This window comes from Dermacentor andersoni, chromosome 11 (genome assembly GCF_023375885.2).
Source record: "Dermacentor andersoni chromosome 11, qqDerAnde1_hic_scaffold, whole genome shotgun sequence".
In the NCBI taxonomy this organism is placed as follows: Eukaryota; Metazoa; Arthropoda; class Arachnida; order Ixodida; family Ixodidae; genus Dermacentor; species Dermacentor andersoni.
The window spans coordinates 115,343,328-115,358,779 of NC_092824.1; the positions used below are offsets into that span (position 1 = coordinate 115,343,328).

Below are 15,452 nucleotides of genomic sequence, written 5' to 3' on the forward strand. Positions count from 1 at the left end.
CTCAAACGGCTGCTGAAAAGGGGGTCTGTGTTTGAGTTTCCGTATAACAGAATTATGTTTTGTCGCATGTTCAAAATACAATCCGACGCTATCGGGCCTGTAGCTTGCGTGTAAGGCGTACTTTACGAATTTTCTGACGCATTTTACTTCGAGAAATTCAATTAGTTTAGTAACGCCTCTGCGCCACGCAGGGCCTGCGTGGCGCAGGCTCTATTTTTCTCATACTATTTTTCTCATACGGACATCCCCGCCTACGCCGGCAACGACGCCGATGCGGACGCCGGATATTGATTGCTTTAAAATTTTCTGTGGCAGATATCAGAATTTTATAGCATCAGCTGGATTTCTTGAAGACGCTGTCATTACAAGAATAATCGTAGAATGACGCTAGCAGGATAACGCATTTTCATTAATTAGCCACTTCAGAGCGTGGCTCGTTTATTTAGCTGAAATACTGCGCTTAGCATCAGTTCCGAAAAATACCGAATTCTGTTGCGAAATTTACTGATGTGCAAGCTGGTGCTTATCAGCAGTGCTAGAAAATTGCTACGTCGATGGTAGCAGTGCTAGATCGATGAATTTGCCATAACTATGTTTTTACTGCTTAGTAAGATGGATGCTGCTCGAAAGGGCAACCCTGAGATGTATAGTATATATGCTGCGCCGTTTCTATACATCGAAATTCTCATTTAGGCAGAAGAAACAGACCGCATAGCCTATTAGCGCTTTTGACACGCTGGAGTGAGTTTTCAGTTGTGGATAGTTCAGAAGACTACCCGCCGCGATAGCTTAGCGGCTACGGCGTCGCGCTTCAAAGCTCGAGGTCACGGGTTCGATCCCGGCCGCGACGCCCGAATCTCGATGGGAGCGAGATGCGAAAACGCCTGTGTGCTTATATTTAGGTAATTAATCTGGAGTCTGGTGCACTACGGGGTCCCTCATAATTACGTCCTCGTTTTAGCACATAAAAGCCCACAACTTAAATCTTTAGTTCAGCCAACCAATTACTAATTGATTTTTATACTAATTAAGTTATAATTCAATCAGCATTTGACTAGTCTCTCTCTTTCTGTTTTGTACGTATATGCGCATGTGCGTGCGTGTGCAAATGTACCTTCAGTGGGCAGGAATAAAGGCGAACAAGTTGTTCTGGTTCTTGATGTGGAGCAGTGTTTGGGCATCACGGAGCTAAAGCAAAATAACGCACTCGGCCAGTAGCTCAATCTGTCGTGTATCGTCGTCGCTGTTGCAGGACAACCCCGACCTGCTGCGCATACTGCAACAACGGCGCTCGATGTCCGACATGGAGCAGCAACAGTCCGACCCGCCGGGACAGCTGCAGCCGGGGCGACGGGCGCACAGCGACCCGGACATTGCGCGCAGCGTCGTAGACGACGAAGACGACGACGAAGAGGAGGACGAAGGTGGGCACTTGTTTCTTTCTTTCGCACTCAATCTGTCAGCCTTCGCGAATTTCCAAGTGAAATGTAATTTAGAAGTATTCATTTAGCTTTTCCCACTCGACTCTTGGCCCAATCCCCATGGCATGTTAAAGCCACGAGTTCAAATGACAACTGTCCTACAACAACTGCTACTACAAAGAACTACTAATACTATAGTACTGCAACAAGAACAACTACTACTACAACTAGTACAGCAATGACAACAACTACTACTACCACCACCACAACAATTACGACAGGAACTACTACTACAACAAGAATAACAACAACAACTACTACTACTACTACTACTACTACTACTACTACTACTACTACTACTACTACTACTACTACTGGTAATATAACAATTACAACAACGACGACAACGACAACAAGTACAACAGCTAGAACTAGAACAACTAGAACAACAATTGCGACAACTATGACGACGACAACTACAACAACGGCAAAGACAACTACAACAACAACGACAACACCTGCTACTACAACTACAACAATAACTACTACTACAACAATTACTACTACAACAACGATGACGACGATAACAACAGCAGCAACAACAATATTGTTTCTGAATGCAGGACGTGTTGACATTCCATATGTACTGACGAAGAATAGCGCGAAAGAACAACAGACGAGAAAGAAACACGACACAAGCACTCGTGTCGTGTTTCTTTCTCTTCCCTTGTTTATCGCGCCATTCTTCGTCAATGTTGTTTCGTAGTATTTAACTATTTCCTTTTTTTTGAAAGTAGACTACTCCCGTACGCATTGCCTCTTGTTCTCTCCTCGGAGTCGACTCCGATTTCCCTATTGAAATGCACGCGAAAAGCAGAAATGATGTCGTTAAACAACTGATCCGATGTGAGCGAAATTTGTTGCATTTAAGAGAATAAGCTACATTCTACCAACAGTAAGGAACGAAATTTCGATTTAATGCCTCCAATGTTCTACGAAAATTATCAAAAGCTTGTAAGCTTTAAGAACTTGAAGCACGAAGTTTAGACTTCCGTAACTCTGCACCAATATGGCTGTTTTGTGCACTGTATCTATAAGGGTGTCTGAAATGGACAAATGTGATATATCAGTTTACAAGTTGCATGAAATGGTTACAATACTTAAAAGAGCGGTACATCAGTATCGCCCGCTCAGTTTACAGAATACTGGTATATCTTCTTATTCCCGAGTTACAGTGTGGTAAACCTGATTCTACAGTTTCTTTCTTTTAATTTCGTGGTTTTGGAGAACTTATGTAGAAAGATTCATAGCTGAAATAGCAAAATCTACTCTCTATAAATGGTTGATTTCAACTTTTGCTTCTAAACGCGACAAGCGCTGTTTCTAAAAGCTATTTTTCCGTCCACCTGCGTTTAGATAGTAGCTCCTGAGGTATACGGCTTCCTCTAAAAATGGCAAGGCTTGGGCACACATTGGTAATTCGTGGCAAAACGAGCACAGCGCGGAAGACAGAAAGAAAGGCGCACACTGCGCTGTACTTACAACTGTGCTTAATGCAATGCAAATACCACATACACAGAGACGTGCTTACAAAGAGAAATAAGGACAACAAAAGCGTCTCATAAAATAACAGGATTGCGCATATCACTTAGAAGGCCGCGTCTGTTGCGCTGTAAGATCGCATGCCTAAACTAGTTCTGAAGGTTATGGGGTTCTCACCCGTGCTCTTGGAACAAAGGAACGACAACACAACAGTGCAAACAACCACAAGGGCATTTATTACACCTTTCATAGATCAATGCCTGCTAGCCGAGTTGCTATCCACAAAACATGCCAATTGGCGTGCGACAAACCGCTGAAGTCCGACTCACCGCGAGCGCATAGCAAGCGAATATGTTCGCCCCATGCTGGATACCAACGCCTAGCTAGTCGTTCGCGCGTACGGTCACGCGAACGGTTGCGCGTTCGAACGATCGTGTTTGTCCATTCCGGAGTAGGCTCCGCGAGACGGTCTCACAGAAGCATGGATCGGCGCACGCGCAGAACGTCCGCGCCGCTTTCCGAACCCGAGCCAAAGAGGAAGAGCCTTCTCCTTTCCGCGCCCAAGTAAACCCGCTGTTAGGTGGCGTTAGCAGAGCCACACTCGCGCCATCTCTCGCAATGCGCTTCAACCACACCGACTGCCGCGGGCACCAGGCCACGCGGCGAAGCCGGATCACAGGAGTAGGGAGCTATGCGGGAAAACAACATATCAGGGGACGCGTGAGAGTCACGCATCCCCACAAGGTCTTAAATGTGTATTTTGATTTGTTAGCACGTGGCGCTTAACTGCGAGCGTCGATATTACTTATTCGCCGATCTTCGGCAATTCTTGTGAAAATTATGAGGTTCTTAACTGAAGATCCTGCTTCCTAGCGTCAGTATGGGGTTTTCCATTCTTCCACGTAAGAAGTTTCACGATTACCCAATGCGAGCATTTCCGCCTTCAATACGTGTTTGTATGAGAAAACTTAGGTGTGCCATGATATAAAGCTCCATTTTAACACAACACTGTGACATTTACCCGCAGACTGTAAGCCTATCTCTCGCTCTGTTTTTGTCTCGCAGCAGCGACGACTACGGCAGCATATGCACGGGCGCTCCGTGCCACTGGAAACGTACTAGCACAAATTCGAGAAGGGGACAACGGCACTGGTACACTTATCAAAGTGCAATCAAATGAATGTCATATAATGTCCTAAATTTTCTCGCTGTGCTCTGTGCTCGAGGGACTATTAGAACATAACTTTAATGAAAACATAGCCCGTGTTGCATTTTATTGTAAGAGCAAAGAGACCAACCGAAGGGAACGCGCGTGGTGTTTGCGGTATATTTTGTTTTTCGGAAAATACAACCGATAACGTGGTACCGTACAATTTACTGGTGTTCTATTCGCGCATGTTAGTGTCCCTGCGTTTGCGCTATTTCGTTCGTGTTATTAGAATCAGTGACTCATAAACAAGTAACTTGAAATCTACGCTTACTGGTATTGCATTTTGCCCTTGCTTGGTACAACACTGACGAATATTCATATAAGCGTGACCTAAATACGTGCTACAATATACGTTATTAACAACAAATACATTGATGCCAAGAGAATTGGCGTAAAGGCAAACAAGGCCTGCCAAAGCGTCAGCAGCAGCAACGTGTCTGAGCCGATATATTAAAGGGTAGCCGTAGCCCACGCTAACAGGTCGTTTCGCCCACAGCAGTGAGCAGAACCTTAGCAAACAATGGGGAAAACCAATCACTCCGCACGGGATGCTGTTCACCGTCATTTGACGACGGCTCACCATCTAACTAGCTTTTGGGTGAACTGCGTGAGGACGGGACGAGGAAGAAAACAACTACAAACGCAGTTTATTTATTGTTTATTCGTCATTATATATGATTTATTATTCTCTATTAAGTTCACCTAAAAGTTAATGTGCAGGAACAAGCCCAACTAAAATGCCTTCTTCGATCTAATTAGCTTTGGAGAATGTGATTATCTTCAGAATTTATTAGTTTAAGCGGCCATTACAAATAAATTCTCGCAGGAACCAATTCTCTATGCGTACATAACAAAGCGATACTTAGGAGCTGAAATACACCTGCTGCTCCTGTGGCGTGGAGCCCTTTTGGCAGACAGTGCAAAACTGCTTGACTTCAAAGCTTCGAGACGGATAAAGAGCCTGGCTCTATACCTGCGGTTCGTATGAGAGTGACGCCCAATGATTATTTATTAACTCGTTTCTAACAGGAGCACGTTTTCTTCTTTAGGCATGGCGTTTTCTTGTCGCTTACGCGCCGTATGGTAATGGGAGATAATTAGGGTGCATACGTGCGCGGCGCACTTGTTCAGCGACTGATAGCCAAGGGCTGCTTTCTGCTTCACGTTGCATATGCGGACAGGCTCATGCACACTTATTTAGAACACATTCTTAGCGCCATTATTACACTCCATATCTAGTTTAACATAGATTTCATCAGGGCTCGATCCATTAAGCAAGGGGAAAATTCCTGGAAAAATGTACCACTTTTGATCTATGTGGAACAAGATAAAGATATGCGACTTAGTGAAACTTAATTGGAATAATATTAGGAGTGGTATACCGCGACAGTTCCAAGAAGGTTGACCGAAGAAAGAGCTAACGCTCAGGGACATTTTGTTACACATAAGTTACACTTCGTAAATGATGAGCAAAACGAGAACAAGGCAAAAGTGGGAGGCAAAAGCGGGACTTATCTTTTTCAAGGCGACAAGACAAGTCCACTTGTCGAAACGTTCGCTCCCGCTTTTACCTTGTTCTCGTTTTGCTCATCGCCTTAAATTTCCATCTCCCGCCTTCCCCGTGTTCTCACTTAGTAAATGAAACATTCTTGCAGCTATGTACACCTACTTGCCGGTACTTATCTAGAACGAGATTCGAGAGTGATACGGTGACCTTGAGAGCTCACAGGCTCTGTTCTTTATGAGTCCTAATACAAACGTGTTTCGTTACAGGTATCACCGGGCGCAGCTTGATCGCCATCAGTCCGAGCAAGGCAAAGATCAAATCCAGGAAGAAAGCCAAGGCACCCGACCCGCCGCAGCCACTGTCCAGTAGCCTTCCGAAGGACTCAGACAGGCCTCCGAGTGGTCGAGCCTCGGAGGAACCCGGAGCAAAGACCGTTTTCTCCAAGTTCAAGGGCCGCCGCAGCGAGGGCAAGTCGCCGGCTCCGACGCCTCCCCCGCCTCCACCACCTCCGGATTACAACTCGGACGACAACGTCGTCTTCCGCCCTGGAAGCAGCTACGAGAAGAACCGGCGAAATGTCGAAAAGTGGAGACTCTCGAAGACGGACCCAGCGAGGCCTGAAGGTGCGGGCCAGAAGAAGACGACGTCATCGAGCGACGGCCCCGCGGCCAAAGCAGAGCCCTCTGTGCTCGCAAAAGACTTCAAGGAGGAGCTTCTGGCCGTTGCAAAGCGCAGAGCTTCCAACGGTTTCGCCCGTAGGGTCGCCGAGGAGAATGGTCGGGGATCGAAGACGCCGCCTGCCTGCAACGGCGATCTAAAAAGCCCCAAGTCGACGCCCAAGAAGCAGTATTACTTTTCAAACTTCGACGCGCTCAAACTGAAGGACGGCTCCGTACCCAACGGAAACGTCAAGAAGACGAAAGCTGACAAGGGTACACCGAAACGCGAGAACCCGTCCCTCAATCCGCGTAGTCTGGCCGCGATCGACGACCATTCTCAGGGAGAATCAAAAGTGATCGAGTACATATTGAACGATTCGAGCAGGTTGCAGGACCACGTCTTCGACGTCAATCAGGAACCCAATCACTATAATCACGCCAATCGTAAAACTGAGAACAGGCAGTGTAATAGCCGCAGCCCCGTCTCGGCGTGGCCAAAGTCCCAGTGGCCTCTGGACAACCTCAGTGGTGGCGGAACGTCTTCAGCCAAGTCGTCTCTGTCCAGCGGCTCGGACCAGGACCTCAACGTCAACATCCAGCTCAGGCCCACGCTTCCCAGGAAACAAATGGACATACCGCGCTTCTCACCGACTGATGCGTGGAGGTCGTTATGGGCTACCGACAGCCCACAGGCACGAAGGAGTGATCGGTTGCGTTCCGAAGCTAGTACCGATGATGGTGACGTCCTGGAAGACCAAATCAGGAGGGTCAGCCGCGTGATGGCACCTAGGAGAGTGATGGCCGACCGCTGCGGCGACTCAGGAATCTCTCCTGACGCAGGTAGTCCGCTCTTCATCCATGACGCCGTCGACGGCGCACCTTTCGGTCCGGGCCCCGGGAGGCGGTCAGAGGGCGTAGGAAGAGCATCGCCCCCGGACGGCGTCCGCGACGATCAGTGGGTGCCGAAAGAAGACCTCATGGATGACTCCGACTCCGGCAGCGTGGGCCCCAACACGTCGGGACTGCAGGAGAAGCAACCGCATGGTATGCTTGGCCTCCAGGCCAAGTTCACCATGCCGGCCAACATGTTCCTCCCCTGGTCTACACCGTCGGCGACTATGAGGACGGAGGATTCTTCTGACCAGAGCAGCAGACCACGGGGACGGCTACGAAAGAACCCACGCATGATGACTCCGACCGCCGAGAACTTCAACAGCTTGCGTAACCTGCGCAAAGCGTTAGGCCTTCGAGGCCGCGACTACGTTGGAGACCGGCAGAACGGTGGCATCGACTCCAACTGGTCCCTGAGCCGTAGCGCGCCCAATTCTCTCAACATCGTTGGAGGAGACATCGACATGCGCAGGTCTTCTGAAGAGTCCGCGACCCCTGAAGTGGAGGAGAAGCCTAAGGAGAAGAGTCCTGTGTGGCGTGACAACTCCAGGAGCGAGTCGGCTCGGAGAACGTCGTCGTTCAGTTTCTCGAGGGAGGGCCACGTCATGTATCTGCCTGAATACGAGGTGCGGACGGGTTCGGGCTACAAGCCCGCGAACAACAGCAACGGCGGTGGCAGCAGCACCCGCCCGTCCAGGTTCGACAACAAGAAATCTAAGAAGTTTTCCTATATGAGCACTGTCAGGAAGGAGGAACGGAAGAGGCTAGAGGAGCGGCTGGCGCAGGAAGTTGCGGAGAAGGAGAGGCTCCGTGAGAAGGAGATTCGCTGGATGAATCGCGTCGAAGAGGAGTTCCGCAAGCAAAGGGACAAAGAGAAGCTGGACATTCGGCACCAACTGCGCATGCTCAACCTCGACTCGAAGAAGGTCGAAGGCGAGCAGAACGGCGACTTAGTCAACGGGGACGAAGCGGTCTGGAACGGTAACGGCCCTGACCATAATAAGGGGGTCTCCAACAACGGCGTAGGCAAGTGGGTGAGGCGCCGTGACTCGGACCACCAGGTGAACGGACACGGAGGAGGGGGAGCGGACTCTCGGAACTTCAGTCCACCTCGGCCAGAGCCCGAGGGCGGCCGTTCTTCGGGAGACGAGTGCCGCAATTCGCTCGAGAACTACAACCCGGCCGCCGTGGTGCCGGAACCGGGGCGAAATTCGGCACCCGCCAAGAAGCGAATCTACGACCAGATATCGCGCGTCATGCGCGGAGGCGTCGAAAATGGCGACAAGTGCAACGGTCACTCCGTCGACGACCGACGGTCGCTCTCGCCGGCATCGCAGGTGGGAGGTCACCCTACGAGAAACCGCAGTTCGAGCCCGACGAGACGTAGGAGCTCGTCTTACGATGACCGCAAGGTGGACCACGCCATGAGCGTGTTCAAAAAGGAGGCCCTTCAGAGGACAAACAGCGGCAGAACGTACGAGTCTCACTCCAACTACATCTACAGCGTGCCCCAGAAGAAGGTGTCAGAAGTGCCAAAGGAGGGCCGGTACAGGCCTCTCGAAGACTCAGACAGCATGAGCGACGAGCTGCAGCGGTCCAGGGCCGACGCGAGGCAACGACTGCCTTCCGGTGGTGACGTGGCGGTGAAGCGTGGTGGCGCTGCGAAGCCACTGTTGACTGTTCAGCCTTTTGGTGCCAACAAGGGGTACCGTCCGGTGCCTTTTGGACTGAGGCAACAGCACGAGGCGCGGCCTAACAGATAGGCGTAGGTGAGCATGTGTGACCTAGCTGTGCCTTATGAGTGAGAGTGGGCCGTGGTTATCAGTGGTTGTTGTGCTCGGATTCGTAGCATCATCGATGAGTGAAGGGGATCAGCAGCACAGGGCCTCAGTTTCGATCAACAATTCACGAGCGTTGGGAAGGCTTGCCTTTCTAAAAAAAATTTCTTCAAACCGATACACTGAAGAGCGTGAACAAAGTGAACATAAGTAACCGTGATTGTTTACGGTAGAAAATTAGAAAATCAGTTCGGTAAGTACTTTTTAGGATTTCTGTAGATTTCTTCCAGAAGTGCAGCTCAGGTAGCAACAGCTGGGGGGTGAGCTCAAGGATTACGCAGCCTGGCTGTCTCCGGTCTTCCTAAGCAGAAGCTAACTGTATGCTGCCTTTCGGAGTCAAGAACGAAAAGAAGCGATAACATATGAACAGGATGAAAAACAGGCACTACCTTTTATGTTACCTTGACCACTTTACTTCGCTTACTGTAATCCATTGGTTATTTAACTTTGTAGTAATGTGCCTATTTTTGGAAGGTGGTGTAGAGCAAGCAGTATTTGCTAAAGATTCGGAGGCGATAAATCCCCTGGCGCAAGCACCACAAAAAGCTGTTCAAAGTGGACACCTAGACTATTCCAGCTGACTTGAACAGTTCGCGGTTCTTTTATAGCTAATTTGTTAATGTAGCAACATTCTGCAGTCGTAATTATTGGTCGAGTTAACGCGAAAGATTGCATGATGGTTCTAACTGAAGCTTCGCAGGCGAGACGCTTTGCGAGCTCTATTACATTAGGCGCCGTTATGAAACTCAATGCGCCATTTCCTGCTATCAGTCATGCCATGCCGGACACAGCGTTTCTTATAACATCGCCTATGCTAAGCAGCATTGTGTCTGGTTGTTTCTTTGGATGGAAGAGCATCCTACAAACGCCGACGAATGATGGCCCCCTTTTTGACTCGGAATAGCTCAGGTGTCCGCCTTGAAAGAGACGGTTACAATTTCTGCAGCTGAATGCTTTTCAAGAAAAAACGCCGTAAAACAAGCGCAGGTGATAAACAAGAAGACAACACGTATGCGTCTTTTTTTTTTTCAGCTAATTTCATGCTCTTTATCTTCGCTATGTGTTAGTTATGACCATCTATCATCATCACTACTATATGTCTTAGCTATGTGTCAGTCATATTCTTTTTTTTATACGCTGTTTTTTCAAACCATGTATGCCCCAACTGTAGCTCTGCTCTGTATTGATGTCTGCGGCTGGAGATATGTCCACCTCACCTTTAACAAGCCCTAGCTTGCTTTCTTTTTTCTCCTGCACCAGTACGCTGACACGACCTAAAAGCACAAGCCGATTGCGGTGCTGTCATGCCACGTTACAGTGGCTTTCCGACGTATTAATATCGGCGCTCCTTCCTCTGGCGACATACTGTTTCCGTCTGCCACGTCCCTTCGGAGGCTCTGCAATGGCTTGCTTATATGAAGAAATATCGAAATGATGATTTGTCTTTCGCTCGTTTTCTCAAAATAAGATTTAACCGCATAATCCGAATTGCATGTGTTCAGATACAGGTTTAGCAAGCGTGTGCTTTCTGCGCAACCGCGCTATAGGAATTTTAATCAAAGTTGCGTCATTAAAAAAAAAAAAAAGAAAGTGGCATGTAGGTAACTGATAGTCGTAATTTTTTTATTTAGGCCTGTGTATTTTACAAGAACTCACAAAATATAGGAAGGGCTAAAAAAAGTTTAGAAGCTATGTTTACATCTCTCAAGCTCCGCAGCGAAATCCTATGTTGCAGTTTTGTCGACCGCTTCTCATACAGCCTTCAAAACGCATAAAGACATGTCAAATTAGTATCTTGTTTTGAGCTAGTTGGTCATTCATGTCGAAAGGGAACAAGCAGGGCAAGATGGCGATGGCATACGCATTGTTACTGCGTTCCTTTCTTCATCGTTTTGCGCCTTTCGTTCTCATTAGACATGTCTAATTACTGCTTAAGTACAAAAGTTATACTCTTGGTACAGCCATGTGCATAATAGTGTGGTAATGTCAAATTTATTTTGCATTAAGTTCTTCATGAATTGCAGTTTACGAAAGCGTAATAGTTTCGTCTTCTTAATTTTCTTGTTGTCAGTTTTTCAAATTTGCTACGAGGCGCCTTGCTCGCGTCATTGCTGGTAGTCGCGCGGGTTATAAGCTTACATTAACCATGCGCAGGGCGTAGCAATAAACGCATCAAGTGAAATCTGCTTATCGCGTTTTCTTTTTTTCATATATGTACGGATATCTCCGGATCTCGTGTCCCACTGCGTCTGAGCAGACGACGCAGAACAACATTGCAACGTCGCCAAATTTTGAAACGGGTCATCAAAGGCGGCATCGGTGTCCCAGAACTCCATGTGCCTTGTCGCGAAATTGTTGAAACAGAGATCAGAGGCAACATCAGATAGCGTTACTTCCTGTGACTGCTGTTGTCATCGTTGTGTAGAGCTTTCCAACTCCAATTTTTATAGACGTTGTCGAGATGTCCTTGCGAGATCGCGATTATTTAGTGGATAGTGCAATACTAGCACTTATGACAGGTACTTATTACCAAAATACCGCTAGGAGGCGGAGTGCTCCGCGATTTAGTAGATGAGCAACTAAAACGAGAACTAGCGAAAGCAGCGCACACAGAAAATACGAGAAGTACAGGGACGAATGCTGGACTTGTTTAGTCCAGCATTCGGGCCTGTGCCATCATTGTTTTTTGAGCATGGTGTCTTTCGCTGTTTCTCGTGTTAGTTGATTGAAGTGCAGCTGGGCGCGAGTTTCGGGCACGAAGAAATCTTCCCTATCTGTAGCACATTCGCCACTCGTAAGCAGTCTATATGTTCTACAAAACTGATAGCTAGGAGATTAAAACCATTTATTTATTTTTTCTTTGCAGCAGTTGCCAGCTGTCCTAGTGTGTAAATGTTGAACTGATGCTCGTGCTACTGACGGCTTCTGTCCTAGGTAAGCATTCCATCTTTTATTGCGAGTCTTTCGTCGCTGTGTGTCGCTGCTCTCGGAATGAAGCGGTGATTAATTGTAAACGAAGACATTGTCAAACACGTCTTGCAGGACAGGTGCACTTTGTTGTATTCCGAATGCCTTACTCTGTCCGTTTGCTTCACACTATTACATTTTCTCCGAGCATTTAGCAAGTATCCTAAGCCACACTTCATTACAAATATATTTGAAGTATTTTTAATCTAAAGCGTATACATATCTACGGGACAGTCAGTGCCGGAAGACTCATCATGCTTTATATTGGCTGGAGCCAGATTTGTGCGTCTCAAATCAGGGTGGTTGTAATAGTACACAGTCCTGGTCAGAGATCACAGGTTAAGGAAAGGCAAGCTCATGTTACTGACCGAAGCAAGATCTATGTTTTTCTTAGTATATCTTGAATGCGAAGACAAAAACGTGAGAATCGGCAAATAAAAAAAAAAAAGAACACATCGAAATTGTACAAGCTATGTGAACTTTAAAACAATGCGGTACCGGTGATAAGCGCGACATTAGATGGACGCTTGTTCGAATGTCTGGTTTACTGTGGAACGAACGAATGTTGATAGTAGGTGGAAAATGCCATTCCAGCGACTGGGAAAGTTATGAATACAGGACTGGTTATACCTGTACCTAGTTTCAGTGAATAAAAAGAAATTACTAAAAGAAACAGGGATGTGTAGCCTTTCGACTGGAGACGACGGAAGGGAAGTGTTAGCATCTTTTAGCTGATATTTTTTTAGTTCTAAACCATAAAGATCACCAGGAGAATCTGGGTAGTTTCAAAAGCAAGAATTAGGTTGCTTTGAAGGCCATCATAAATAGCGCAGGCATTCACCGAACGAATATAGCCAGCTGGCATGGAGTGTTTAGTACTAATGTACGTCTTTTTTTTTTCTCTCTCTCTTTCAGATGAAACTTTTAACACTGACATCTGAATTTGTGCTGCTGCATTTCAAGAGCCGACAAGCACTGCACCTCTAATCACTAAAAAATTAAAAGGCAATGAGATTTAAAGCAGCATTCCATTCTCGTTCGTCGTGTAATGTGCAGGACGAACGTCAGGGTTGTGCACTAACCTCTCTAATGGTGCTGTAACTTTTTCGAATTGCATGTACATATTTCCCACGACACGGCGACGCATCTCAGGGTGCAATTATGAAAACGACACAAGTGCCTTAGGAGGGGGAGTCAAGAGAAAGCGCGGGCGATATGAAAGAAGAAACAAAATACTTTCACGTGAGCATACTTAGAGACGGTATTCTTTGTACACTTTGTTAATAAATCTGTTCACGTCTTACGTGTGTCATCCACTGTCTTTGTTTTATATGGAGCCCGACGATCTCTCCCTCTCTCTCTCTCTCTTTTCTTTAACGCAGAGCATCAATAAATTATGGGGTTTTACGTGCTAAAACCACTTTCTGATTATGAGGCACGACATAGTGGGGGACTCCGGAAATTTGGACCACCTGTGGTTCTTCAAAGTGCACCTAAATGTAAGTACAAGAGTGTTTTCACCTTTCGCCCCCATCGAGATGCGGCCGTCATGGCCGGGGATTCGATCCCGCGATCCCGTTTAGCAGCCCAACACCATAGGAACCACGGCGGGTGCGAAGCATTCTTGCCGAGTTCAACCGTTTCCTGTGACAGGTATGTGACCGTTTTACAAATCCGGCCCTGAAGCGTGGCTAACGCCACAGTAAGCAAACCCCGTGTAGACGCGCTTAGCAACATTAGGTACGACTGAGCGTATTCTTTAGGACAGTGCATTCCAATAGTAGAAAATACCAATAAATAGTTTATTTTTTGGCCAACAGGTTGTGCTACAATCTGGAAACACAGGGCCCTAGCGAAAACAGACAGTACTGAGCGTATTCTTTAGGAAAGTGCATTACAATAGCAGAAAATACGAATAAATAGTTTATTTCAGGTGCAACAATTAACGCTACAATCTCCAAACCTCATATGCAGGGCCCAGCGAAAATAGGTACTACTGAACTTATGTTTTAGGACCATGCATTACAACAGAAGAAAATACAAAAGAAAGTTTATTTTCTTGCGGGTACAATCTGCAACACCGTATTTCGGGCCCGAACGGAAAAAAAGAAAATGCTACGGATCGCATCATTTTGGACATCACTTTTTTTTTTTTCCATCGGGCCCCCAATACGGAGGTTTGCTGATTGTGGCCTGAAATGTTGGGGAAGAAATACACTGTTTACTGGTATTTTCATATTACCAAATTGCGCTTTCCTAAAATATACGCTCAGTAGTCTTTAGAAAAGGGTTTGCTGGTTATAGTTTTACCTGTTGGCGCAGAAATACACTATTTATTGGTATTTTTTGGCTACAAAATTGCACTAAATAATACACTCTGCAGTGCCTTTTAATAGAAAGCATTATATGTCGCACGAAATAGAAAAGTTGGAGTTGCCTGCAAAGAGTGGCACCCGAAATCAGTAGCTCATTTTTATTTGCCAACAGGTAATGCTACAATCGGCAAACCGCATATTCAGACTCAGTGAAAATAGGCACTACTTAATGCATTTTTCACGAAAGCACCATTTAGTAGCGAAAAAATACGAACAAATAGTTCATTTTTCGCCAACAGGGCACGCTACAATCAGTAAACCGTTTATGATAGTTGCTACTGAACACATTTTTTAGGAAAGTGCAATTTGGTAGGTAGCAAAATACCAATAAGTAGTGTATTTTTTCGCCAACAGGTTACGCTACAATCAGCAACACCGTATTCTGGGCACGAACGAAAAAGGTGCGATGGGTGGCATTTTGGAAGGAAGGAAGGAAGGAAGGAAAACTTTATTTGGTCCTGCAAGTAGTGATAATTAATCACTAAGCGGGCCGCTCCCACGTCGGGACCGGAAGGCCAAGCCTCACGGCCATGCATTCCATGCATTTTGGACAGCACTTTCTTTTTCCATGTGGCCGCTAATAGGGTGTTTCCTGATTGTGTCGTCATCTGTTGGCGAAGACATACACTATTTACTGGTATTTTCTTGCTAGCAAATTGCACTTTCTTAAAAAATGCGCTCAGTAGCTCCTACCCTGCGGTGTTTTCTGATTTTAGCGGCGTCTGTCGGCAAGAAAATAAACTATGTATGGGTATCGTCCTCCACTTTCCTAAATAATACGCTCAGTATAGTGCCTACTTTAGCTCGATCGCTGATTACGGGGCTTTGCTGATTCTTAGGTTATCTGCTGGTGGAGAAATAAAGTATTTGTTGCTATTTTTTGCTACTAAAATGCACTAAATGATGCAGTGGCTTTTAATGTCAAAGTATTACATCTCCCATGAGGCAGAATAGCCGGCGTTGTCCTACTCCAGTTGTACGAAAACGAAAGAGACGTCATCAGCGTCTTGTACGACGTCAGTAGTAATACAGAAGAGTGTAA

General features: G+C 46.7%; 1 protein-coding gene across 2 annotated transcripts in view; it reads left to right on the plus strand.

The window, feature by feature from the left end:
* The window catches only part of LOC126539541 (uncharacterized), a 158,409-nt gene extending 145,071 nt beyond the window's left edge, over nt 1-13,338 (plus strand). Inside the window, exons 4-7 of one of the 2 annotated variants that reach the window (XM_050186426.3) lie at nt 1,253-1,424; nt 5,947-8,999; nt 11,938-12,002; nt 12,951-13,338. In XM_050186426.3, coding sequence (XP_050042383.1) covers nt 1,253-1,424; nt 5,947-8,993 — 3,219 coding nt within the window. In that variant the 3' untranslated portion in view covers nt 8,994-8,999; nt 11,938-12,002; nt 12,951-13,338. Of the gene's footprint in view, nt 1-1,252; nt 1,425-5,946; nt 9,000-11,934; nt 12,003-12,950 lie in introns of both variants that reach the window. The other variant, XM_050186423.3, reaches the window with a different exon arrangement.
* Nucleotides 13,339-15,452: the final 2,114 nt, after the last annotated feature.